This window comes from Phaethon aethereus (assembly GCF_964289735.1).
Source record: "Phaethon aethereus genome assembly, contig: HAP1_SCAFFOLD_108, whole genome shotgun sequence".
In the NCBI taxonomy this organism is placed as follows: Eukaryota; Metazoa; Chordata; class Aves; order Phaethontiformes; family Phaethontidae; genus Phaethon; species Phaethon aethereus.
Genome location: NW_028113960.1, coordinates 20,631 through 47,223, shown reverse-complemented (window position 1 = coordinate 47,223; position 26,593 = coordinate 20,631). Strand labels below are relative to the sequence as shown.

General features: G+C 48.5%; 1 protein-coding gene across 1 annotated transcript; it reads left to right on the top strand.

Moving 5' to 3' along the window:
* Positions 1-323: 323 nt before the first annotated feature.
* LOC309416427 (serine/threonine-protein kinase PAK 3-like) lies at positions 324-24,945 on the top strand (the record flags this gene model as incomplete). The annotated part of the gene is made up of 9 exons (XM_082015978.1): positions 324-366; positions 910-973; positions 14,434-14,482; positions 16,430-16,542; positions 17,298-17,415; positions 18,262-18,361; positions 18,802-18,998; positions 22,906-23,043; positions 24,204-24,945. 9 exons carry the CDS (start codon positions 324-326, stop codon positions 24,294-24,296), a joined length of 915 nt encoding a protein of 304 aa, XP_081872104.1. The 3' UTR covers positions 24,297-24,945.
* Positions 24,946-26,593: the final 1,648 nt, after the last annotated feature.

Sequence of the window (26,593 nt, the reverse complement as noted above, 5' to 3'; positions counted from 1 at the left end):
GTGAGGGTGATGGAGCACTGGAACAGGCTGCCCAGAGAGGTTGTTGGAGGCTCCTTCTCTGGAGACCTTCCAAACCCGACTGGACGCGTTCCTGTGCAAGCTGCCCTCGGTGATCCTGCCTTGGCAGGGGGGTTGGACCTGATGATCTTCAGAGGTCCCTTCCAACCTCTACCATTCTGTGATTCTGTGGAGATCAACATGCGTGCAGTGTTGAGAGTGCAGGACAAGTGCGTGTCAATCCCAGTCAGGTTGCAGACAAGCAGTGTGGTTCTTAGAGTGGCATAAGCAAGGTCTTCAGAACTTAGCCTGGTAATGAGTGGATGATGGTGATAGTTCTTAAAACCCCATCATTCCTGGTGAATGAACGTGAGAAGCTGTTCTTTAAAAACATAAAGGCATTCTTCCGGCAAACTGCTGAAAGGTTGAGAAGATCCCCTCCTGGAAACACTCTGCAGTATTTTTCCTGTTCTGAAAATGGCACCTGTTCATCAAAATTGATTCCAGAACCCAAGGTGCATGTAATCTTTGGTAGTATTAAACCTTCCGTTGAATCACACAGAGTATTTATTCCTAAGGAAATAAAGGCTCTGTTGTTCCAGTGCTCGTTAGTGTTTCTTGACAACAAACACTTGCATTGGTGCTTGTTCTTTTCTGATACCTGTCTGCTGTGAATGTTTCTCCATGCTCTTAGTTTGCTGTCAAGGTAACTCTCCAAAGGACTGTAGAAAATCCGTCTTTGTGGAGGCTGTCTGTGCTGTGGAGCTGCCTGTATGACGAAGTTGTTGTTGTTGTTGTTGCCCAAGTGGCTACAAACGACTCACAAGCCCAGACAGTGGAGCTGCATTTCTGACCTGCTGGAAGTTGGTATCTCCAGTTTGCAGTGAGCATCTTTAATTTTGTTTCTTTCAGGGAGCGTTGTGAGCATGGGAGATCCTAAGAAGAAATATACTGAATTGGAGCAAATTGGCCAAGGGTGAGTCTGACCACAGTTACTGACACGAAAAATGGGCCAGGTATTTTGCTGGTGTAATATCAAGCGTGAAGTCGGGCAAGCTCCAGACATGTTCAGACAACCCTGGATTTAGATTCTCCTGTCTCTCAGTACCGATCAAATTTATAAGTGCGGTCGGAAGGCACGGCCAAAGACAACCTGATGGAGCCAATGTCTTGTCTGCAGCAAGGAGCAGGACCGGGAAGGTCTACTGTCCCTCAAGTGTGTGGCCCCTATTTGCTTATGTTCTTAGGGGGAGAAGAGGGAATAGTTTTTTGTATGTCGCAAAATAATCTGGCCACGCTAAAGAATGGCGAAAAAACTTTGTTGCCTAAAAGAGCCACTTAGCACCTGCTAGTTGTGAGATAGATACCAGTTCTCAATACCATTTCTTTTGAATATTTTGCTCTAAAAAGATATTCAGTGATCTGGATTATAACCACATAGTTTAGCAACAGAACCCAGAGATTAAATAATAAGCTCTCTTTTCTAGCAGAGGCAGAAAAGAACAAAAATTCAGTAATAAACAGAGAGTTGAAGCACAAAGTACTTGATGAGAACATGCATCATCTGCCTGATGGCAGACCACTTGTGGATCCTGCAGGTTTTAGGAGTTTACAGAAAAAAAAACATCAGGCTATTTCCCTTTGAAGCCCAACCATGCTTACTGTAACTAGGATTAATTTGAAATGGTTCCGATGTGAGGAGGCAAGAAGAAATGGCATCAAAATTAGGTACCTGACTTGCGTTTTAAATACAGACAGACTCCCTGCTCGGTCAAAGTTTCCGTGGCTGTGTCGTAGTTCCGGGAGGGCCAGCGCCATTGTGTAGCACCAGGATCACGCTGCTGTCAGTGTCTGACAGAAGCTGTTCACTGACATCAGGAGATGTTTTCCTGCCTGTTAAGGCAGGTGACCTTAGTGTTTGTAAAGAAACCGTGACTGCTTGTGAGGTTTGGAGTCAGGGTAGCACGTTGCTGACCTAGAACTGATAGATGCTGCAGAAAGCCAGACGCACTCACGCTCTTTCTCTGGCAGGCTTTATCGTAGACACTTCTTGTTTGGTGGGGCACTTGTGGGAAGGTGTTTCTGCTCCATTCGTTGTATAAAAACCCTTTCTGGGATTGCCGCTTGCGTTGTACCCGAAGGTTTGGTTCTCATTGTCATTTGTAAAATGTCAGTGGACATTTAGAGCTGTGCCAGGCTCTCAAAAGATATGTGTCGACTGAAGAAGTGAGAGCCAGAAGAAACATGCGTGTGACGCACGTGTGACCGTGACAGTATGACCATCGCCCTCACAGTCTTTTGTTTTGCCCATCTGTCGTGGTTTAGCCCCAGCCGGCAACTAAGCACCACGCAGCCGCTCGCTCACTCCCCCTCCCACAGTAGGGTGGGGGAGAGAATTAGGAAAAAAAACCTTGTGGTTTGAGATAAACACAGTTTAATAGGACAGAAAGAAAGAAGGAAACAACAATGATAATACCGACAAAGGAATGTACAAGAACAAGTGATGCCCAATACAGCAATTGCTCACCACCCGGCGATCGACAGCCTGTCCCCGAGCAGCGATTTCCGCCCCCCGGCCAACTCCAGTTTATGTACTGGGCATGACGTCGGATGGTAGGGAATATCTCTTTGGCCAGTCTGGGTCAGCTGTCCCGGCTGTGTCCCCTCCCAGCTCCCCGTGCACCCCCAGCCTGCTTGCTGGCAGCCCAGCACAGGAAGCTGGACTGTCCTTGACTGCTCAGCAGCAACCCAAAACATCAGCACATTATCAACAGTTTCTCATCCCAAATCCAAAACAGTCTCACACTGGCTTCTGTGAAGAAAACCAGCTCTATCCTGGCTGAAACCAGGACAGTATCCACCCCTTATTCCATACCATTTACGTCATGCCCAGGTCCTGTACTTTCAATACATTCCAATTATTCATTATTACTCTTCCTGTCTTTTAATATATACACACAGATATCACTTTCTTAGTCCATGGGCCATCACTTTAAAATGTCTGTGTAGTTCATTCAGTCCATGACTCTGGGCTTCATCCATCATAGCAGTCTCTCAGGGCAGGGGAGATGGTATGTGGTGTTGGATCGTTATCTGGCACGGTCCATGTCCATGATCTGCAGGTCGAAGATGTCGGTCTCGAGGGATTTGTTGGGCGCAAGCTGCTGAAGTCAGTTCTGGTTCCATCACTGCTGCATGTTGCTTAATTTCGGTGAAGCTCATTCTTCATCAGTCTGGGTGATTCTTACTGTAATACCATCGATATGGTAGATAGCAACCATAGTAGTAATGACATACTGTATTGTGTAACAATTAACATAATACAATTCAAATCATTGACTATTTTCACCCAAAATCAAGTCTCCTTGAGGTACACATCGGACTTCCCCATCCTTCCGCATTACCCACCAAGTGCACCCAGGTCCCTGGGCAAAGGCAATCCCACGAACGGGTTTACCTTTGCCTGAGGCAGGAGTAACCCAGACTGTCTTCCCCAGCATATTTCTCACATGCACCACAGGGACTTTATCCCCTTCTACAGTACGTAGAAGTTTTGATTGGGCAGGGCCGGCTCTATTAGTAGATCCCCTAGTGTTGACTAACCAGGTGGCTTTTGCTAAATGTTTATCCCAATGTTTGAATGTCCCATCACCCATTGCTCTCAGTGTAGTCTTTAACAGTCCGTTGTATCGTTCAATTTTTCCGGAAGCTGGTGCATGATAGGGGATGTGATACACCCACTCAATGCCGTGCTCTTTGGCCCAGGTGTCTATGAGGTTGTTTCGGAAATGAGTCCCGTTGTCCGACTCAATTCTTTCGGGGGTGCCATGTCGCCATAAGACTTGCTTTTCAAGGCCCAGGATAGTGTTTCGGGCGGTGGCATGGGGCACAGGGTATGTTTCCAGCCATCCGGTGGTTGCTTCCACCATGGTAAGCACATAGCGCTTGCCTTGGCGAGTTTGTGGAAGTGTGATATAGTCAATCTGCCAGGCCTCCCCATATTTATATTTCAACCATCGTCCTTCATACCAGAGGGGCTTTAACCGCTTGGCTTGTTTGATCGCAGCACACGTTTCACATTCATGGATAACCTGTGCAATAGCGTCCATGGTCAGGTCCACCCCTCGATCCCGAGCCCATCTATATGTTGCATCTCTTCCCTGATGGCCTGAGGTGTCATGGGCCCACCGAGCTATAAATAATTCACCCTTATGTTGCCAGTCCAGATCCACCTGAGCCACTTCAATCTTAGCAGCCTGATCCACCTGATGGTTGTTTTGATGTTCTTCGGTGGCCCGACTCTTGGGTACGTGAGCATCTACATGGCGTACTTTTATGACCAGATTCTCTAGTCGGGCAGCAATATCTTGCCACAATTCAGCAGCCCAGATGGGCTTGCCTCTGCGTTGCCAGTTGCTCTGCTTCCATTGCTGCAGCCGTCCCCATAGAGCATTTGCCACCATCCATGAGTCAGTATAAAGATAGAGTACTGGCCATTTTTCTCGTTCAGCAATATCTAAAGCCAGCTGGATGGCTTTCACCTCTGCAAACTGACTTGATTCACCTTGTCCTTCAGCGGCTTCTGCGACTCGTCGTGTAGGGCTCCATACAGCAGCTTTCCACCTTCGATGTTTGCCTACAATACGACAGGACCCATCAGTAAACAGGGCATATTGCCTTTCGTTCTCTGGCAGTTCATTATATGGTGGAGCCTCTTCAGCACGCGCCACCTCCTCTTCTGGTGATATTCCAAAATCTTTGCCTTCTGGCCAGTCCATGATCACTTCCAAGATTCCCGGGCGATTAAGGTTTCCTATTCGAGCCCGCTGTGTAATAAGCGCGACCCACTTACTCCACGTAGCATCAGTCGCATGATGCGTAGAGGGGACCCTCCCTTTGAACATCCAGCCCAGCACCGGCAGTCGGGGTGCCAGGAGGAGCTGTGCTTCAGTACCAACCACTTCTGAGGCAGCTCGAACTCCTTCATATGCTGCCAGTATCTCCTTTTCAGTTGGAGTATAGCGGGACTCAGATCCCCTATATCCTCGACTCCAAAACCCGAGAGGTCGACCTCGAGTCTCTCCTGGTGCCTTCTGCCAGAGACTCCAGGTAGGGCCATTCTCCCCGGCTGCCGTGTAGAGCACATTTTTAACATCTTGTCCTGCTCGGACTGGCCCGAGGGCTACAGCATGAACTATCTCCTGCTTAATTTGCTCGAAGGCTTGTCGTTGCTCAGGGCCCCATTTAAAATCATTCTTCTTCCGGGTCACTTGATAAAGAGGGCTTACAATCAGACTGTAATTTGGAATATGCATTCTCCAGAAACCCACAACGCCCAGAAATGCTTGTGTTTCTTTTTTGCTAGTTGGTGGAGACATAGCTGTTATTTTGTTGATCACATCCGTTGGGATCTGTCGACGTCCATCTTGCCATTTTATTCCTAAAAACTGGATCTCTTGTGCAGGTCCTTTGACCTTACTTTGTGTCCTGGTTTCAGCCAGGATAGAGCTGGTTTTCTGTCGTGGACTGTCCTTAAAAAGGACTGTCGTGGTTTAGCCCCAGCCGGCAACTAAGCACCACGCAGCCGCTCGCTCACTCTCCCTCCCACAGCGGGACGGGGGAGAGAATTAGGAAAAACCTCGTGGGTTGAGATAAACACGGTTTAATAGGACAGAAAGAAAGAAGGGAACAATAATGATAATACCAACAAAGAAATGTATAAGAACAAGTGATGCCCAATGCAGAAATTGCTCACCACCCCGTGATCGACAGCCCGTCCCCGAGCAGCGATTTTCGCCCCCCCGGCCAACTCCAGTTTATGTACTGGGCATGACGTCGTATGGTAGGGAATATCTCTTTGGCCAGTCTGGGTCAGCTGTCCCGGCTGTGTCCCCTCCCAGCTCCCCGTGCACCCCCAGCCTGCTCGCTGGCAGGCCAGCACAAGAAGCTGGACTGTCCTTGACGGCTCAGCAACAACCCAAAACATCAGCACATTATCAACAGTTCCTCATCCCAAATCCAAAACACAGTCTCACACTAGCTTCTGTGAGGAAAACCAGCTCTATCCTGGCTGAAACCAGGACACTTTGTTTTACAGCAAAACCAGCTTTCAGAAGGATTTGAATTATTTTCTTCCCTTTCTCAAAAACTTCTTCTGCTGTGTTGCCCCATACGATGATGTCGTCAATGTATTGCAGATGCTCTGGAGCTTCACCCTGTTCCAGTGCAGTTTGTATCAGCCCATGGCAAATGGTAGGGCTGTGTTTCCACCCCTGGGGAAGTCGATTCCAGGTGTATTGGACACCCCTCCAGGTGAAAGCAAACTGTGGCCTGCACTCTGCCGCCAAAGGGATCGAGAAAAACGCGTTAGCAATATCAATGGTGGCGTACCACTTGGCTGCCTTTGACTCCAGTTCATATTGAAGTTCTAGCATGTCTGGCACGGCAGCGCTCAGTGGTGGCGTGACTTCATTCAGGCCACGATAGTCTACTGTCAGTCTCCACTCTCCATTAGACTTTCGCACTGGCCATATGGGGCTGTTAAAGGGTGAGCGAGTCTTGCTGATCACTCCTTGGCTCTCCAGCCGACGAATCAGCTCATGGATGGGGATCAGGGAGTCTCTGTTGGTGCGATATTGCCGCCGGTGCACTGTTGTGGTAGCGATCGGCACCTGTTGTTCTTCGACCCTGAGCAACCCCACCACAGAAGGGTCCTCTGAGAGACCAGGCAAGGTGGACAGCTGTTTAATTTCTTCCGTCTCCAAGGCAGCTATACCAAAAGCCCACCGGTACCCTTTTGGGTCCTTGAAATACCCTCTCCTGAGATAGTCTATGCCCAGGATGCACGGAGCCTCTGGGCCAGTCACAATGGGGTGCTTCTGCCACTCATTCCCAGTTAGGCTCACTTTGGCCTCCAGCACAGTCAGCTGTTGGGATCCCCCTGTCACTCCAGAAATACAGATGGGTTCTGCCCCTATATGGCTTGATGGCATCAGGGTACATTGTGCACCGGTGTCCACTAAAGCCTTATATTCCTGTGGGTCTGATGTGCCAGGCCATCTAATCCACACAGTCCAATAAACTCGGTTGTCCCTCTCCTCCGCCTGGCTGGAGGCAGGGCCCCTCTAATCCTGCTCATAGTACTCGTTACCCACTTCTTGTAAATAGGAATCAGAAGTCCCCTCAAGAGGATCAGAGGTGAGATCAGCTCTTCTATTCTTTCTGGGGAACTGCCCACTGGAAAGTGGAGCGACGATTTTTCTGGAGGAACATGAACGCCCTTTTGTAATTGTTTTCCCTTGCAGCTCACGTACTCGTGCCTCTAGGGTCGAGGTAGGTTTTCCATCCCACCTCCTCATGTCCTCTCCGTAGTCACGCAATTGAAACCACAGGGTGGCTCGTGGTGTGTATCCTCTATATCCTCTCTCTTGAACAGAAGAGCGTTTACTCCTAATGGCTGAGACACTGGTCCGTATGGGTGGAGGGTAGGGCATATCCTCTTTGAATTGCCGGAACTCCTGGGACAGTTTCTCTACAGCAGAGACGCAGGCCCGTAGGGAGGAAGAGAGACTTTCTTCGTATTGCCGGAGTTGGCCAGCCAATTCATCCACCGTTGGTCTCTCTCCGTCTTTCCAGGCCATTATTGCTAATGAGTTGGCATATGATGATGGTGCACTCCGTACAAACTTCCGCCACATAGGTCGCGTGCAATTGACTTCATCTGGATCTTTGGATGATTGTCCATTGTCCAAGTCACCATAAATCACTTCCAGCACCGCTAGCTCCCTCAGGTACTGGATACCTTTCTCCATGGTGGTCCACTTGCCTGGGTGACATAGAACATCTTCCTTGAAGGGGTACCTTTCCTTCACACCCGACAGGAGTCATCTCCAGAGGCTGAGGACTCGTGCACCTTTTCCAATTGCTTTGTCAATGCCCCCTTCCCTAGAAAGGGATCCCAGCTGCTTGGCTTCCCTACCCTCTAATTCCAGGCTACTGGCCCCATTATCCCAGCATCGGAGCAGCCAGGTGACAATGTGCTCACCTGGACGACGGCTGAAATCCTTTCGCATATCTCGCAGTTCACTCAGTGATAGAGATCGGGTAGTTACCGTCTCTTTTATGAGTTCTTCCTCTTCCTCCTCTTCAAGCGATGACCTGCTCTCTTCCCTCTTCAGTCCTTGTGATGGCCCTGCTTCAGAGCACTCTGCCTCCTCACTCGCTTCCTCTGCCTCCCTCTTAGCAGAATCTTCCTCCTCCCTTACTAAACGAGCTGACTTCCGCTTCCAAGATTTCTTCTTTTGTACAGGGGCAACTGATACTGGGATGGGCTGGTTCTCTGGTTCAGCTGCAACAGTCTGAGTAGCTACAGTGCCTGTTGCAGGGGTTGGAGTAGTCACAGTGCCTGCTACATTGCCATCAGACCCAGAGACCCTCTCTCCCCTTTGCACAGTGTTAAATAGAGCTCGGTAGGCATGGGCCAGGCCCCAGCACATGGCAATGATTTGTGTCTCCTTGGAGCTGCCAGGCTGACAGCATACTTCTTCCAGATATTCTGCTAGTTTATCAGGATTCTGCACTTGTTCGGGAGTGAAGCTCCAAAACACCGGAGGTGCCCACCGCCCCAGGCATTTGCCCATGCTGTTCCACACGCCCTGCCATTCATAACTATCCAGCCTTGGGGCAGATCTCCGGGTGATATTCTTAAATTGCTTGCCAACCTTAGACAAAACCGAAACAATGTTCCCCAGAAGTAGCAATAGAGGTATTATAACTACCCAAGGGTGTTCAAAATACGGAAAAATTACTGTGATGAAGGAGGAAACGTTATGATAGAGGGTAGCAAAGGTACCATTCTGCATTTCCTCCATAGAAAGCCTTTCAGAGGCAGAAGTATAATTGCTAATCGTCTCCACAAGACTGTAGCCAAAATACAGTAACGGCTTTAGTACAGAGTTCAGATGATACCACATTAAGCTCAAGGTCAGTGCTCGAAAAACAAAACTTGCAGGCGAGTACAGCAGCCCGCAGAGACCAACACCGATCCTTAACATGTACAACAAAGACGAGAGCATCATGCAAATCAAATAAACTGATATTGTGACCTGCAACTGTTATTATCTCAAGCCTCGGGCCCCACGTTGGGCGCCAAAAAGGACTGTCGTGGTTTAGCCCCAGCCGGCAACTAAGCACCACGCAGCCGCTCGCTCACTCCCCCTCCCACAGTAGGGTGGGGGAGAGAATTAGGAAAAAAAACCTTGTGGGTTGAGATAAACACAGTTTAATAGGACAGAAAGAAAGAAGGAAACAACAATGATAATACCGACAAAGGAATGTACAAGAACAAGTGATGCCCAATACAGCAATTGCTCACCACCCGGCGATCGACAGCCTGTCCCCGAGCAGCGATTTCCACCCCCCGGCCAACTCCAGTTTATGTACTGGGCATGACGTCGTATGGTAGGGAATATCTCTTTGGCCAGTCTGGGTCAGCTGTCCCGGCTGTGTCCCCTCCCAGCTCCCCGTGCACCCCCAGCCTGCTCGCTGGCAGGCCAGCACAAGAAGCTGGACTGTCCTTGACGGCTCAGCAACAACCCAAAACATCAGCACATTATCAACAGTTCCTCATCCCAAATCCAAAACACAGTCTCACACTAGCTTCTGTGAGGAAAACCAGCTCTATCCTGGCTGAAACCAGGACACTTTGTTTTACAGCAAAACCAGCTTTCAGAAGGATTTGAATTATTTTCTTCCCTTTCTCAAAAACTTCTTCTGCTGTGTTGCCCCATACGATGATGTCGTCAATGTATTGCAGATGCTCTGGAGCTTCACCCTGTTCCAGTGCAGTTTGTATCAGCCCATGGCAAATGGTAGGGCTGTGTTTCCACCCCTGGGGAAGTCGATTCCAGGTGTATTGGACACCCCTCCAGGTGAAAGCAAACTGTGGCCTGCACTCTGCCGCCAAAGGGATCGAGAAAAACGCGTTAGCAATATCAATGGTGGCGTACCACTTGGCTGCCTTTGACTCCAGTTCATATTGAAGTTCTAGCATGTCTGGCACGGCAGCGCTCAGTGGTGGCGTGACTTCATTCAGGCCACGATAGTCTACTGTCAGTCTCCACTCTCCATTAGACTTTCGCACTGGCCATATGGGGCTGTTAAAGGGTGAGCGAGTCTTGCTGATCACTCCTTGGCTCTCCAGCCGACGAATCAGCTCATGGATGGGGATCAGGGAGTCTCTGTTGGTGCGATATTGCCGCCGGTGCACTGTTGTGGTAGCGATCGGCACCTGTTGTTCTTCGACCCTGAGCAACCCCACCACAGAAGGGTCCTCTGAGAGACCAGGCAAGGTGGACAGCTGTTTAATTTCTTCCGTCTCCAAGGCAGCTATACCAAAAGCCCACCGGTACCCTTTTGGGTCCTTGAAATACCCTCTCCTGAGATAGTCTATGCCCAGGATGCACGGAGCCTCTGGGCCAGTCACAATGGGGTGCTTCTGCCACTCATTCCCAGTTAGGCTCACTTTGGCCTCCAGCACAGTCAGCTGTTGGGATCCCCCTGTCACTCCAGAAATACAGATGGGTTCTGCCCCTATATGGCTTGATGGCATCAGGGTACATTGTGCACCGGTGTCCACTAAAGCCTTATATTCCTGTGGGTCTGATGTGCCAGGCCATCTAATCCACACAGTCCAATAAACTCGGTTGTCCCTCTCCTCCGCCTGGCTGGAGGCAGGGCCCCTCTAATCCTGCTCATAGTACTCGTTACCCACTTCTTGTAAATAGGAATCAGAAGTCCCCTCAAGAGGATCAGAGGTGAGATCAGCTCTTCTATTCTTTCTGGGGAACTGCCCACTGGAAAGTGGAGCGACGATTTTTCTGGAGGAACATGAACGCCCTTTTGTAATTGTTTTCCCTTGCAGCTCACGTACTCGTGCCTCTAGGGTCGAGGTAGGTTTTCCATCCCACCTCCTCATGTCCTCTCCGTAGTCACGCAATTGAAACCACAGGGTGGCTCGTGGTGTGTATCCTCTATATCCTCTCTCTTGAACAGAAGAGCGTTTACTCCTAATGGCTGAGACACTGGTCCGTATGGGTGGAGGGTAGGGCATATCCTCTTTGAATTGCCGGAACTCCTGGGACAGTTTCTCTACAGCAGAGACGCAGGCCCGTAGGGAGGAAGAGAGACTTTCTTCGTATTGCCGGAGTTGGCCAGCCAATTCATCCACCGTTGGTCTCTCTCCGTCTTTCCAGGCCATTATTGCTAATGAGTTGGCATATGATGATGGTGCACTCCGTACAAACTTCCGCCACATAGGTCGCGTGCAATTGACTTCATCTGGATCTTTGGATGATTGTCCATTGTCCAAGTCACCATAAATCACTTCCAGCACCGCTAGCTCCCTCAGGTACTGGATACCTTTCTCCATGGTGGTCCACTTGCCTGGGTGACATAGAACATCTTCCTTGAAGGGGTACCTTTCCTTCACACCCGACAGGAGTCATCTCCAGAGGCTGAGGACTCGTGCACCTTTTCCAATTGCTTTGTCAATGCCCCCTTCCCTAGAAAGGGATCCCAGCTGCTTGGCTTCCCTACCCTCTAATTCCAGGCTACTGGCCCCATTATCCCAGCATCGGAGCAGCCAGGTGACAATGTGCTCACCTGGACGACGGCTGAAATCCTTTCGCATATCTCGCAGTTCACTCAGTGATAGAGATCGGGTAGTTACCGTCTCTTTTATGAGTTCTTCCTCTTCCTCCTCTTCAAGCGATGACCTGCTCTCTTCCCTCTTCAGTCCTTGTGATGGCCCTGCTTCAGAGCACTCTGCCTCCTCACTCGCTTCCTCTGCCTCCCTCTTAGCAGAATCTTCCTCCTCCCTTACTAAACGAGCTGACTTCCGCTTCCAAGATTTCTTCTTTTGTACAGGGGCAACTGATACTGGGATGGGCTGGTTCTCTGGTTCAGCTGCAACAGTCTGAGTAGCTACAGTGCCTGTTGCAGGGGTTGGAGTAGTCACAGTGCCTGCTACATTGCCATCAGACCCAGAGACCCTCTCTCCCCTTTGCACAGTGTTAAATAGAGCTCGGTAGGCATGGGCCAGGCCCCAGCACATGGCAATGATTTGTGTCTCCTTGGAGCTGCCAGGCTGACAGCATACTTCTTCCAGATATTCTGCTAGTTTATCAGGATTCTGCACTTGTTCGGGAGTGAAGCTCCAAAACACCGGAGGTGCCCACCGCCCCAGGCATTTGCCCATGCTGTTCCACACGCCCTGCCATTCATAACTATCCAGCCTTGGGGCAGATCTCCGGGTGATATTCTTAAATTGCTTGCCAACCTTAGACAAAACCGAAACAATGTTCCCCAGAAGTAGCAATAGAGGTATTATAACTACCCAAGGGTGTTCAAAATACGGAAAAATTACTGTGATGAAGGAGGAAACGTTATGATAGAGGGTAGCAAAGGTACCATTCTGCATTTCCTCCATAGAAAGCCTTTCAGAGGCAGAAGTATAATTGCTAATCGTCTCCACAAGACTGTAGCCAAAATACAGTAACGGCTTTAGTACAGAGTTCAGATGATACCACATTAAGCTCAAGGTCAGTGCTCGAAAAACAAAACTTGCAGGCGAGTACAGCAGCCCGCAGAGACCAACACCGATCCTTAACATGTACAACAAAGACGAGAGCATCATGCAAATCAAATAAACTGATATTGTGACCTGCAACTGTTATTATCTCAAGCCTCGGGCCCCACGTTGGGCGCCAAAAAGGACTGTCGTGGTTTAGCCCCAGCCGGCAACTAAGCACCACGCAGCCGCTCGCTCACTCCCCCTCCCACAGTAGGGTGGGGGAGAGAATTAGGAAAAAAAACCTTGTGGGTTGAGATAAACACAGTTTAATAGGACAGAAAGAAAGAAGGAAACAACAATGATAATACCGACAAAGGAATGTACAAGAACAAGTGATGCCCAATACAGCAATTGCTCACCACCCGGCGATCGACAGCCTGTCCCCGAGCAGCGATTTCCACCCCCCGGCCAACTCCAGTTTATGTACTGGGCATGACGTCGTATGGTAGGGAATATCTCTTTGGCCAGTCTGGGTCAGCTGTCCCGGCTGTGTCCCCTCCCAGCTCCCCGTGCACCCCCAGCCTGCTTGCTGGCAGCCCAGCACAGGAAGCTGGACTGTCCTTGACTGCTCAGCAACAACCCAAAACATCAGCACATTATCAACAGTTCCTCATCCCAAATCCAAAACACAGTCTCACACTAGCTTCTGTGAAGAAAACCAGCTCTATCCTGGCTGAAACCAGGACACCATCCTAGGAGTGAGCTTGTACAAAGGTGCCTCAGCAGCTGGTGGGAAGAGAAGTGGCTAATATCTGGCCTGAAAGGGTCTCTGAACTGATTTCCTCCAGCTTTTAGTGCAGCCTGAAGATGGCACGCCCTTCTTACAGAGCAGTGAGCGTGCTGCCGTCACCAGCTCGTGACTGTCATGCTGCAGGTCAATTTGTAGTGATGGGGAAAAATCCTCCAGAAAAAAATCGTCCCTGGTGCCTGTTGGATAGCAGTGCTTCAGACATATTTCAGCCTGCAGGTACACAAACAAGCCAGGGGATCAGGTGAAAAGGAGCAAACTGATTTTGGCATTGTCAGTCAGTGGGACACTTGCCGGATGGGTGTTCCCACTTCTCAGAATTCCCTCGCTGGCTCTCCGTTGCCTCACTGTCCGTGCAGACGTCAGCTTTGACATGATGGCAGTGTAAACCTGTGCTTAGCTCAGAAGGAACACTAATGGGGTTTACAAGCCTGCAGTTACTTTAAACCCAAAGGGGTTTCCTCTGACCGTGGCCTTTCAGGCCCTTCACATCATTACAGGGGAAGAACCTCTTTTAACAAGAGGCAGATGGCAAACAAAACGCCACACTGCCTAGTCCGCAGATGAGAGCACCATTTCTTTCTGGTGGCTCTACAACACAACCCGTGTCTGCCACAGGAGGAAAATACAGATACCATGAAGAGTCCTTCACGTGTCCGGTGCACCTAACAGAAGCAGCTGCTGACGGCTCTTGACACCTAAAGAAGCTGTCTAAGGATCCCGTGTTTGGAGCACAACATGCCTTAACCTGCTCTAGCTGTGACCTTGTAGGATGGCTGGAGAATAGTTTCCTTGCTTTGCTATGCTGGGGAAAGCTGTGTGTGGATCCTTTCCTCATGTTGGACATCCCTTGTTCTTCACGTTGGGCATAAGTTTTCTCTTGGATACCCTGCGTGGCAGAGGGCTGGTGGGCTGCTGCGCTGTGCGCTGCTGCCTGAAGGAGTGGGTGAACAAAGGTGTTTTTTAAACCCTACAGGCAGCAGCGATCTCCTGTCTGGGCTTGCTTTCACTCCTAGGGACTAAAGTGCTCCTTTCTTTGCTGCTGTTTTGCTTCTAGGGCGTCAGGAACTGTTTACATGGCGATGGACATCACCACAGGACAAGAGGTAAGTGTCCACAGTCCCAGCCGATTTTGCAGGTCTTTAGTGCTCTCCCCTCTGGTGCGAAGGGTGGATGGGGCTTTTGGGTGGCCAGTAGATCTTTACTGCCAAGGCGGTTCCTCTGAAGCACAGGCTAGTGTCAGCTGGCAAAATGCATCATCTGCTGTCTTCAGCCTTCAGAAATCCCAGCAAGCTTTTGGGACTGATAAAAACAGTATCATTTTTATTGCCAGCGTCAATGTGTTGGTTTAGAAATCATTCTCATGTCTGTCAGTGTAGAAGAAGTATATCAAGAGCAAAGATCTCTCCCAAACCAAACAGTCGTGTTTAAGTCTGGTGTCGGTGACAGCCCATTACAGCCCGTGAAGTGCTCGCAGGGAAGTGGGGGCCAGGAGGGTGAGAAACGAATCTTGAAGGAAAGCGGCGTTAGCTTTGACAGCCCCTGTAGTGACCAGTTTAAAGTGGCCTCTTCACATTCCTTTCCTTTTCCAAGGCAAGCCGTCTTGAATCTATACAAACCCTGCCTGAAAATGTGGCTAGAAACCCAGGAATGGGAGCGGAGGGGTGGTCTCTTTCGTGCCATGTTGAGAGCAGGACTAGATAGAGGCGCTTTATAACTGCTCTTAGGTAGAGGTCTAGCCCTGCTTAGGACCCGGGGTGTATCCATCAAATGACATAGAATGGATTATTTTTTTGAAACCCTCAAAGTAATTGCCAATCTGAACTGTGTTAAGGAATGTGTATTTCGAGTTGCAAAATCAAGATTCAAGAAGCTAGGAAGTGCCAGGTGTAGATAGCTAGGGTCTGGCGGCCGGAAGATATCGCGCTGTACGGAAAGTTAGGGCCCCTCTCCTGAAAGCCAATAGCGTTTAATTTATGATGCAAGCAGACGGAAGTGAGGTTATAAACCTAAGCTATATAACGCCGTGTCACACACTAATAAACGCCATTTGCCATCTACCACATTGGTGTCAGCGAGCTGATGGCCCGAGCGGCCTGGGGTTGGTCACCGTGCCGTTCCTGAACCAGGTCGCCACGCCTGCGAAGGCAACAGCCAGGACTGTATTTTTTGTGTGTGTAACCTTAATGATTGTTTTAGTATGGCTTTTGAAATGTAATGTACGTCTGTGTTTTCTCTCTGTTATGCCGTCAAGTCAAGAGTAACAGCAGTTGCTGAAATAATGAAGACAAATCGTACAATTACTAAAGCATTACCAGCAGTTTTTGTGTATTTTGGCAGTAACAAAATCACTTCCTGCTTGCAAACTGTGCATCAACAATAATAGTGGTGGTAAACTAAGACCATCTGAGAAGAATGAACTACCTGAAAGGGGGTTGTGGCGATGAGGGTGTTGGTCTCTTCTCCCAAGTAACTAGTGATAGGACAAGAGGAAATGGCCTCAAGTTGCACCAGGGGAGGTTTAGATTGGATATTAGGAAAAATTTCTTCACTGAGAGGGTGGCCAGGCATTGGAACAGGCTGCCCAGGGAGGTGGTGGAGTCGCCATCCCTGGAAGTGTTCAAAAAACGTGTGGATGTGGCGCTTCAGGACATGGTTTAGGGGACATGGTGGTTCTGGATTAATGGTTGGACTTGATGATCTTAAAGGTCCTTTCCAACCTAGTGATTCTGTGATTCTGTGATTCTGTGAATGTCGGTCCAGAGAGTGTTGTTAGAGATGCGTGCTTGATAGTTTAAAGAGCATTTGTACAGATTTTACAAGACAAAATGTATATGGCCGTGTGTCCTGTAACTAGCACCCAGGCTAGCAGAGAAATTGACCCAGGCTAGCAGAGAAATTGGGTGTTGTAATATAAGTTACTGAGCTCTTTGGTCTGATACCAAGACAGTTTGGCACAGCTCTGCTATGTCATTCCAAAAACACGCGCTCCATGTTCATTGGGACCTTGTGCAACAGGCTACTCAAGTTAATGGCTTTCCCTGTCGTTTTAGGTGGCCATAAAGCAAATTAATCTCCAACAACAGCCCCAAAAGGAACTAATAGTTAACGAAATCCTCATCATGAGAGAAAACAAGAGCTCCAATATTGTGAACTATTTAGACAGGTGAGTAGTTCTGGTATGATCACGTGAATGTTCATGTACATGCTGCAAGCCAAACCTTTTTAAAAACCCCTTTGGTCACTGGCAGAAAATTGACCTCTATTGTTTATCTACTCATAGCCAGTGTATGGGAGGAGACTGCATTTTGTCTGCATTAATCTTTTCTGGCATATATTGCTTAAGACTGTTTTCAAGGACCTGGCACAGCCATCTCAGCCTACCTCCATGTTTTTTTGTTGTTGGCTTGATTGGTTTTGTGGTTAAGTTGATCATCTTTTCTGTGTCTTATCATAAGTGCTGGTAAATCCTCCTCGAAATTACTTCCTTTGGGCTGTTCCTGCTCTTTTCCATTGCTGTGGATATCAGGAAGGTGAAGTTCTTGTTTGCAGAAACACGTAATTTGCCACTTTTTAAATTGTTTTTCCTGTTCCTGGATGTATTTTCTGGTAGGTTTTCCAAACTGTTGACCAATTCCTGTCCTCACTGGTACACATCCTCCTGGTCCAAGATTTATCTTTGCCATTACTGAACTTCAATTTTTCACTTGCTTGCCAACTCGGACCTCTAGCTGGTCACTTATGGGCCTTCCTCATTTAGACCGCACAGGTTCTAAGTCCTGTATAGCCTAGAGGGAATGTCTATTCATGTTGTCCTGTCCTCATGTAAGAATGACTTGGAAACAAAATCAGCTGTAGCCTTTTTCCAGAGGTAATTTAGCCGTGCACACTCATCTCAGTGCCATTGTTTTCTTCTTTCAGCTACCTCGTCGGTGACACACTGTGGGTGGTTATGGAATACCTAGCTGGAGGCTCTTTAAATGATGTTCTTGAGGAGACATGTATGGATGAAGGACAGATAGCAGCTGTCTGTAGGGAGGTAAGGGATCCCGCCTGTGCTTCCCATTACTGGGACAGGATGGTACTTCTAAGCAGGTGGTAAGAAGATGAGAGGTTTCATGTTCAGAGCTTTGTTTCTGTGTTGCTTTTATGATACGGAGAAGAAAGAGCATCTTAAGTGAACTGCCTGCCAGTATCGCTGCACTTATTACACTCTGTTGTTTTACTCATAGAATTTTATTGTACTATTTCTTTTTTTGTTGTTTTTAGTTTTACTCTTCTCAACTTTGCCTCTCTAAACCTTTGCCTGGAGCATGCCTGTACTGCATTCCTTTCGTGTACAAGCAAATATGGTGGTGGCAGAATTTTAAAATACCAGCAAAGGAAAATAGGGGCTCCTTCATCCCAGTCCTCGGCTTAAAAGAATAGCACTCCACCCAAAACGGTGGTTGCTCCTGAAAAATGCCTAACACGCTATTTCCAGATCTGCCGTCAAGCCTAACAATAAAATCTTTCTCATGCGACCTCCGACTCAAAAGTGATCCATCTTATACCGAAGGAAGGGACTTTTTGGTTTTTGGCAAACCATAGTTTGTCACCTGGGTGGAGATAGCACATTCCCTGCAGCAGCAGTCATTCCGTGTGTGCTTTCAGGGGACAGTCTGTGCCAAGAATTGACATTTCTGTTTCAAAAGCTACTACGCCTTTGTTTAGGAAGTTATTACTCTGTGTTGAAGCAGCAAGCTCTTCCTCTTGAGAGCACAATACTCTGCCATTACTCTCAATTCAACTAGAAATTAAATCCTTTAGAGCCATTTCTTTTCTTGTGTGATGAAATCTGGTCACTAAGTAAGTTTTACCCTCATGTTTCTTTTTGATCTATGAGTGCCTACAAGCTCTGGATTGCCTTCATTCCAACCAAGTGATCCACAGAGACATCAAAAGCGACAATATCCTCCTCGGAATGGATGGATCTGTCAAACTGAGTAGGTATCCTTGGTCAGGTGCAGCATTCCCAGGATGTGGTGTGGGGCTGCTTTTGACTGACTGCCTGTTACCCAAAAGCGATGCCTGTGGTAGTGCACTGGCAGACCACTGCTGCGAGCTAAGAGCACAGTGCCAATGTCCAGAGAGGTACAGAAAGGAAAAAGGTGTAAAGAGTGGTTTCGGTTTGTGTAGGTCCCTTCCAGAAGGGATAGTAATAAAGAATAATCTAAAGCTTCAAGTGAATAAAAGCCACTGCATGAAACTTGAGGGGTTTTTAAGTGGCCACTTCAGTATTTCCTTGGCTCGAGCACTGAGTAAACAGAGCATGGCCGCTTTACCAGATAGATTCAACAACGCCTTCTGAGGCATCTGGAAGGGATTTCTTTTGCTTGGTTTCATAAATCAAGCTGCCTTTAAGAGTACTTGTTTTTCTCCTCAGCTGATTTTGGCTTGTGTGCTCAGATCACCCCTGAGCAGAGTCAACGGAGCACGATGGTCGGGTCTCCTTACTGGATGGCACCAGAAGTGGTGTCGGGAAACGCATACGGGCCCAAAGTGGACATCTGGTCGCTTGGGATCACGGCAATTGAAATGGCGCAAGGAGAACCTCCTTACGTTAACGCTCATCCTCTCAGGGTAAGGTGCGAATAAAACCAGAGACCACCGTCTTTCTAACCTGCCCCATGTTTTGTCTCCCATGAGACAAAATCCCAGTTACACCAGCTTGAACTAGTTCCACCAAGGGCTGCTTCTAAATATGTCGCTGGAGCATATCGGCATATATTGTAGCTTTCCTTATGTCAATAGGGGGACCTTAAAAGAGAAGTGACATGTAGACTGTTCAGAAATGTGTCATTTTTGCCCTCAACAATGCTTGAGATTTCTCATGTGCTTTTAGAACTCTCTTTGAGTTGTATCTCTGAATGACAAGAATTTTTCAGCAGCAAGATCCTCCAGTTGGGGAATTTTTATGAAAAATATTTCAACTGTACGTGCAGGAGAAGTCTTTCCAAACTCAGATCAGTGCCGATTGCTCACCTGCGCCTTTCAGGAAGTGTCACTGGTTCTAGTAATGCCATAATCACTTCTTAGCAAATGCTTTTCTACAAGTCTGTTTTGGCACAGGTACTTGTAGTACACTAGTGTATTTTGATGTTTTGAAGTTTCCAGTTTTGTCCTAATTCCTTAAAATGAAATGACCAGTTCTTATACCAAAGGAGCGTGTCATAGTGGAGGAATGTCTGCCAAGATAACACCTCATGACTGAGAGCTGAAACAGAGCTCAATGCTGCACAGTTAATTCCTGACAGGATGCAGGAATTCAGGAGGAAATTAAGTTTGCTCTATGCGTATACATACGCAATTCTTATTAAGGCTAGAATTAAAATAGAGCCTGACCTTTAGCTTTTCTCATAGCAGTAAGGCTGTGCTCTCTCTGGTCTGTGGCACCCCGACTGCGTACTGCAGACTGAAAGAAGAAACAAGAGAATGGTCAGGAAATACCCCCGGCCAAGCAAAGAGAGGAGCCCATACTCCACCTGCTTCCCTGGGAGACCCTTGCAAAAAATGCATTTGCCTTGCATAAGGCAGCAAAAACCCATGAAGAGCATTAGCGTGACTGGTCGGGATGCTGAAGGTTCCCTGCCTCAAATGCTGATTAGGGCTCCTCAAGAAGCCTCAGGTCAACTGTTTGTTAGAAAGATCACTGGATTTCTTCTCTCTGACCAAACTCAGCTCTTCCTGCCCTCACCCAGATTCTTTGAGATGCTCTTTTTCTCCATATATGCCTCATCTCCTGCTGGAGATACGATCAGCTTGGACACTTAGAGCTTCAAGGCATCTTCAGGTGTCTTAGTAAAACTGTGGTAGATGAAAATCAGGCACCTGAAGTTGCTTCCATCTGCATTGGCTTCCTGGGCTCTTTTTCAGCGGTTGTTGCCCCTGAGCTAGGAACAGTGAACAGCCTGTGATGGACTGCCTGAAGTTCCCCAGTTATCAGCTAGTTTTATTAAGGTCAATCAACCCCAACAGGATTGATTTGTTTTTTATGAAGGATTGTTTTAATAATGGAAGGCACACAGGAGCTTCCGTTACTTAAACACCTAAATAAATTGTAAGGGCATGAAAGGCTCATTAGTCCTAGAGTTAGCGGCAGTCTTCATGTAGATGCAGTGTTGTTTTCCACGTGTAGAGCAGGCGCATCCCATGCTGCTCACGTTCTTTCCAGCTGATGCAGAACTCACAGGAATGAACAATTTTTGAGCCATGTGTGTCCTGGATGTGTCTGTGATGGTATTTGTTTCCTCTCACTGTGATTTCCTTCCATCCGGCGCATGCCGAGGGCCTGGGGGACAAACACTGGTGTGATAAAAACCCTTTGAAATTCAGGTTGGACCTCCTCCTGATTTCAATTAAAAAAAAAAACAAACAGAAAACCACAGAAACAAAACAAACCCTTAAGCATTTCTTTTTCATTTCTTAACCACAGCGCATCAATTTGTCTCAAAACTGTAGCATTTTTTTCAAATGCTGCACATCTTCTACAGTTTCAGGCTTCTTAATCACCTGTATGTTGTTCTGTCACGTATCTGGGTGGCCTGGATACCTTTAGGATCTTGCTTTCACAGACTGCAGCTGTAATGGTCTGCTGAAGCCTTTCTTGTTTCTTGGCATGTGAAACAAATTAATGAGCTTATTGCCCCTTTGCAGCTACTGCGAACGCTCCTTTCCTTTGTACCGTACTTGCTTTTCTTTGCCAGCTGCATATCATAGGAGACCAAAAGATATGTGATAAGAAGGTACTTCAGCTTCCCGTAGACCTTTCCCTGTTCTGGTGGAAATACTGAAAAGGGGACGTACTGAGCTGAAGATGACTCTTCTTTGGGATTCATGTTCTGAGAAGAAACAAGTAACTAAAAGAGCTCCATTTGTCCTGGCACTCCTGTTTCACACTCAGGTGAATGTGGCTGCAGTAAAATCCCCAAAGCTGCCGTTGGTGCTGTAGTCCTTTCCCGCAGGAGAAGTATCATCCCTCGGGTAGCGCAATTGAAGCGTAGTGAGGACAGGCACTCCAGCTCACCACTGTGTCCGGTGGCTGAGGTCAGCTGCAGATGGACAGGATCAGACTGATTTTGTGACATTTATGTTGTGGGAAAAGGAAAGAAGCTTCCTTTTATTGTTTTTACTCTAGGATCATTTCTTTGCCTTTTTAGGCTTGGAAATTGTCCTCTGTATTTAAGAGGACAATAGCAAAGTCAATGTGGTCCCGGTCTAGTTAAGTGCCAGTAGAACAGAGCTGTTGTAATGGCAGACGTTTTAATGGAAGACCCCATGGCCTATTTCTATCATTATTGCTGTGTAGTTTAGACGTATTCTGGAAGTTTATGTCTGAATAGTTCAAAAGGTTTGTCTTCCGTTTCTACATAACATCTTGCAAAAGCGCAATGAACTCATCTCGCTGGCTTCTCAGCATGTTAGACCTTGGTTACAAGCGAACCACACTGGATACTGCTCACCCTGTGTTTTGCAAAATGACGTTGTACTCCCTTGGCCTGAGGAATATCAGGAAGACTTGCTCAGCTGCATGAACTCCGTCAGCTACTTGACAGTGAACATCCTTGGCTTTGCTTAGGAAACTTGAGCTTAGCTTTGGCTGGATGCTGTTGAAGAGGAGAAAGGCTGGAATTTTCAAGTGTTTGGCTAGGCTTGTGTGCGCAGAATGACTGTGCATTCAGATGAGCAGCTGGACATTTATGCACAACATGGAGGGGAATCCACAGAGGACTCAACCCTTAACACAGGTGAATACTCCCAATTCTGAGGTAGCGGAGTGTTACCATAGCGATGGAATTACTCGTTTTTCTGATAGCAAGCATTAAACGTTTTCTTCTTAACACATAAGTGACGCTGATCTGGAATTTGGAGACTGCTGAAAGACGTTGTTGCAGCTTGGCTCCCATCTGCCCAAAGATGCATTTTCTTCATAAGATATTTGTGCATGCAACTTATGTGCCTGTGTTGAAAAAAAGGTTCCCAATGTTTCTGTTTCTTTATCCAAGGACTAAGCTGATGGATTTCCTTTTTTCCCATCTGGTTACCATTTTTATCAAGAGCAGAGCAAAAAACTTGGCTACCTTTGCTTTATGGAAGCTGTACTTTAGGGAACAGTGAGCCCCGCTGAGATGCATTTTCAGTAGTAATCCTCAGAAATAATAGCGTTAGGCCAAATTCACTCTTTAAAAGGGGCTGTAAACTGTCACTGTCACAAGCCTGTCACTACTTGGAGAAGCAAAATGTGCTTTTGCTGATGTAGTTCATACTAACCAGGTCAGTCCGTGAAATCAGCTGTCAAGGCAAGATCATTTTGATATTGGAAGAGCTGTGGCTGCCTCAAGGTTTTTTATGTAGCTATAGAAAAATCCTGTCTGACCCCCTGCCAGGGAAGAAACTGCCACTGGAGACTGAACCTTAAAAAATGGGGTCTATCTGGGCAGTTATGGATATGAAGGAAACAGGTGGAGTCTCATGTTCCCTTTTTCTCTAGGCGCTGCATCTGATCGCTACGAACGGGACACCAGAGCTGCAGAACCCTGAGCGATTGTCCGCGGTGTTTCGCGACTTTCTGAGCTGCTGCCTGGAGGTGGATGTGGACAGGCGAGGGTCTGCCAAGGAACTTCTGCAGGTAAAAGGGGACACGGCTGCAAGCGGAACAGCTGTTCTATGTAATGGTTTTCTCACCAGCTAAACTCAAAGGCATGAGACGGAACCCCCTCATATTAGTCTCCAGTCTTGGTGCTTTTCAAAAGGAAAAGAAGTGGAATCATAGAACGGTTTGGGTTGGAAGGGATCTTTAAAGGTCCTCTAGTCCAACCCCCGTACAGTGATCAGGGACATCTTCAACTAGAGCAGGTTGCTCAGAGCCCCGTCCAACCTGGCCTGGAATGTTCCCAGGGATGGGGCATCTACCACCTCTCCGGGCAACCTGTACCAGTGTTTCACCACCTCATTGCAAAAAAATTCTTCCTTAGATCCGGCCTGAATCTACCCTCTTGTCGTTTAAAACCATGACCCCTTGTCCTGTTGCAAGAGACCCTGCTAAAAAACCTGTCCCCATCTTTCTTTAGAAGCCCCCTTTAAGTACTGGAAGGCTGCAAAAAGGTCTCTCCGGAGCCTCCTCTTCTCCAGGCTGAACAACCCCAACTCTCTCAGCCTGTCCTCCTAGGAGAGGTGTTCTGTCCCTCTGATCATTTTTGCGGCCCTGTGTTGAATTTTGGTAGTATATTCAGCTCTCATAGTGGCAAATGAGATGGTAGCCACTGCTCTCGCTGCAAGCCAGAGCTGAGTCCGTCAGCGCTCTGTCTCTGGTGTCCCTGCTCTTGTCTTGGTGCTGAAAACCTGTACCTCCGTGGCCTTCAGAAGAACACATGGGCCTAAATACTCCTGGCATAAACATTTCCTAGAGCTATTGGAGTTCCCTAAGGAACGGTTTATGCCTCTGCTCTTTTCTGACAACTCAGATAGCCCATGTCTTTAAAAAACAGGAACCTAAGTAAGTAACTTGCGTTTCCTGAAAGGAACAAGGCCCTGGGAGAGCAAACAGCATTCCCAGAGTGCTGGCAGGGCAGAAATGCCAGCACGCTGAAGACAACTTGATAAAGGGATTAATGGGATTTTGGGCCCTGTTTGCCTGTGATAGCAAGGTACTGGACATGAAGACGCAGGTGCAGATGGTCCCCTCAGTCCTGTTTCAGCGTATTCCCCATAACCAGAGAAATGCTGCTTGAGCCTGTGAGTACCTGAGTTTGGAAAGTAATGGTTCATTTCTTTTTTTCCTTTGCACAGCATGCATTCCTAAAATTAGCCAAGCCTCTCTCCAGCCTGACGCCGCTGATCACGGAAGCAAAGGAAGCGAATAAGAACGGCAGCAGCCACTAGTGCTTCAAGCCGGCTTTCTCCCATGCCAGCTCAGAGCAGGACTGAGAATAAAACTCTATAGAACCTCAACGCTTGTGCTGTGGGACAGGTGGATGGATAAAGAAGCCAATGGTCACAGTCATGGTGGTAGGAGGGAGAACAACCCAGCCCCTCAAGGAGTAAAATATGACCGTTTCTCTTCTTCCTGCCTTCTGGCTCCTGAATTTATTTTGAAGACGAAACAGGGCTTAAGACAGAGAGGTAACAACCACAAATGCTTGCCTGCCTCAGCCATTTCCAAGGGAAAGCAAATTCATTTGGAAGGTCCCCTTCCTTCTCACCCTGTGAATAAGCTGTACACTCACTTTGAAATTGTGACAGTCAAAACAGCAAGTGAAGCAACAGCCACCCAGTGTTTAAAAAAAAAAAAAAAAGGAAAAAACCCTGTAAAACAGCTTAGCGCTGTAGTCTTCATGTCTAGGCCTGGTCCTGCAAAGGGCTAAGTAGCCTTTAAGGTATGAACCACCGTCCTGTTTTGGCAGTAGGAAGGCAGGATGCTTGGGTTGTTCTTGGATTAGGCCATTGGCTTGTTTGGCTTTGGCTTCTTGTTTAGTTCCAGTCTTTGTGTTGCCACTGTCATTCATACCTCAACTGACCTACTGTCGCTCGCTCTGTCCGTCCCAGTGTCCTCGGCTGAGGCAACGGACGGATGCAATGCTGATGGACGGCAGCAGTGAGCACAGCTGTGGGAGGTGCGCCCAGGGAGAGGAACTCTTCCACGTAGTGACCGAGCTGCGGGAGGAGGTGACTAGATTGAGGCTATCAGGGAGAGCGAGCAAGCGAGAGACTCTTAGAACTGCACCCTGCCTTCCCTGGGACAGGCCCACCAGGCAGACGGGACGCATCATATGGGGGATTCCCTATCCTCTGCCCAGCTGGCTGAACACAGTGACTCCAGTATGCCCTCCGGAAGTCCAAAGGGGCAGTTCTGCTGTGGTTTCTAACACATCAATAACCCTTGCGTCTTTGCTGTCACACAGCTCTCCATGCTCCCTACCTCCACTGAGCTGGCAGACTGCAGCACCTCGCTAGCACCATCCCTCAAACATCGGCGTGCCGCCCCCAGGCTCATCTCTAGCGAGCCTGGTTTTATCCCCTTCCCCCTTCGAATCTAGTTTAAGGCTCTTTCATGGAGCCCTGCTAAGTCCTGTGCAAAGACCCTTTTCCCCCTTTGAGACACGTGTACCCCACCTGTCACCAGCAGGCCTGGTGTCGTGTGGACCAGCTCATGATCAAAAACCTCCCAATTCTGCCGGTGTCACCGGGCTCAAGCTGCTGGCTCTTCCTGTTCCTTCCGTCAGCATTCCTGCAACTGGAAGGACCGAGGAGAACCTACTTGTGCTCCTGATCCCTTAGCCAGTCGTGCCAAGGCCCCGAAGTCTCTCTTGATTGCCCTTGGACTTCTTACTGCAACTTTGTCACTACCTACATGAAAAATCAATAATGGAGAATAATCTGAGGCCGTACCAGGGTAGCAAGCTTATTCTTCACAGCTTTAACTGGGGCCCCAGGGAGGCAGCAGACTTCCCTAAGAAGTGGGTCCGGTCTGCATATAGGGCCTTCTGTGCCCTTCAGAAGGGAGTCTCCTCTGACAATGACCTGTCGTCTTCTTTTTGTGGAAGCGGTACCAGTACAAGCAGATGGGTTTATGGCAATAACCATCAATGGCCATTGGCTCTTTGACCGAACTTCCCGTAAATGCAAGAAGAGACACTCGGACACCCTGAGATGTCCCCTCCCTTCGCTGGGCCTGGGCACGGGCAGCCAAGTGCCGCACGGCAAAGCCCACTGCATCTTCCCCAGGCTGTCTTGTCCTGGCCGGCTGCTGCCAGGAGGGGACAGCGGGTGGTGACAGCCTGGGGGTGACAGGAGGGACAGCAGGCGGTGACAGGCCTGGGGGGTGACAGGAGGGACAGCAGGTGGTGACAGGCCTTCGGGGTGACAGGAGGGCCACCACAGGCCTGGGGTGTGACAGGACACCAGGCAGTGGTAGGCCCAGGGGGGTGACAGGAGGGACACCACAGGCCTGGGGTGTGACAGGACACCAGGCAGTGGCAGGCCCAGGGGGGTGACAGGAGGGACACCACAGGCCTGGGGTGTGACAGGACACCAGGCAGTGGCAGGCCCAGGGGGGTGACAGGAGGGACACCACAGGCCTGGGGTGTGACAGGACACCAGGCAGTGGCAGGCCCAGGGGGGTGACAGGAGGGACACCATAGGCCTGGGGTGTGACAGGACACCAGGCCGTGGCAGGCCCA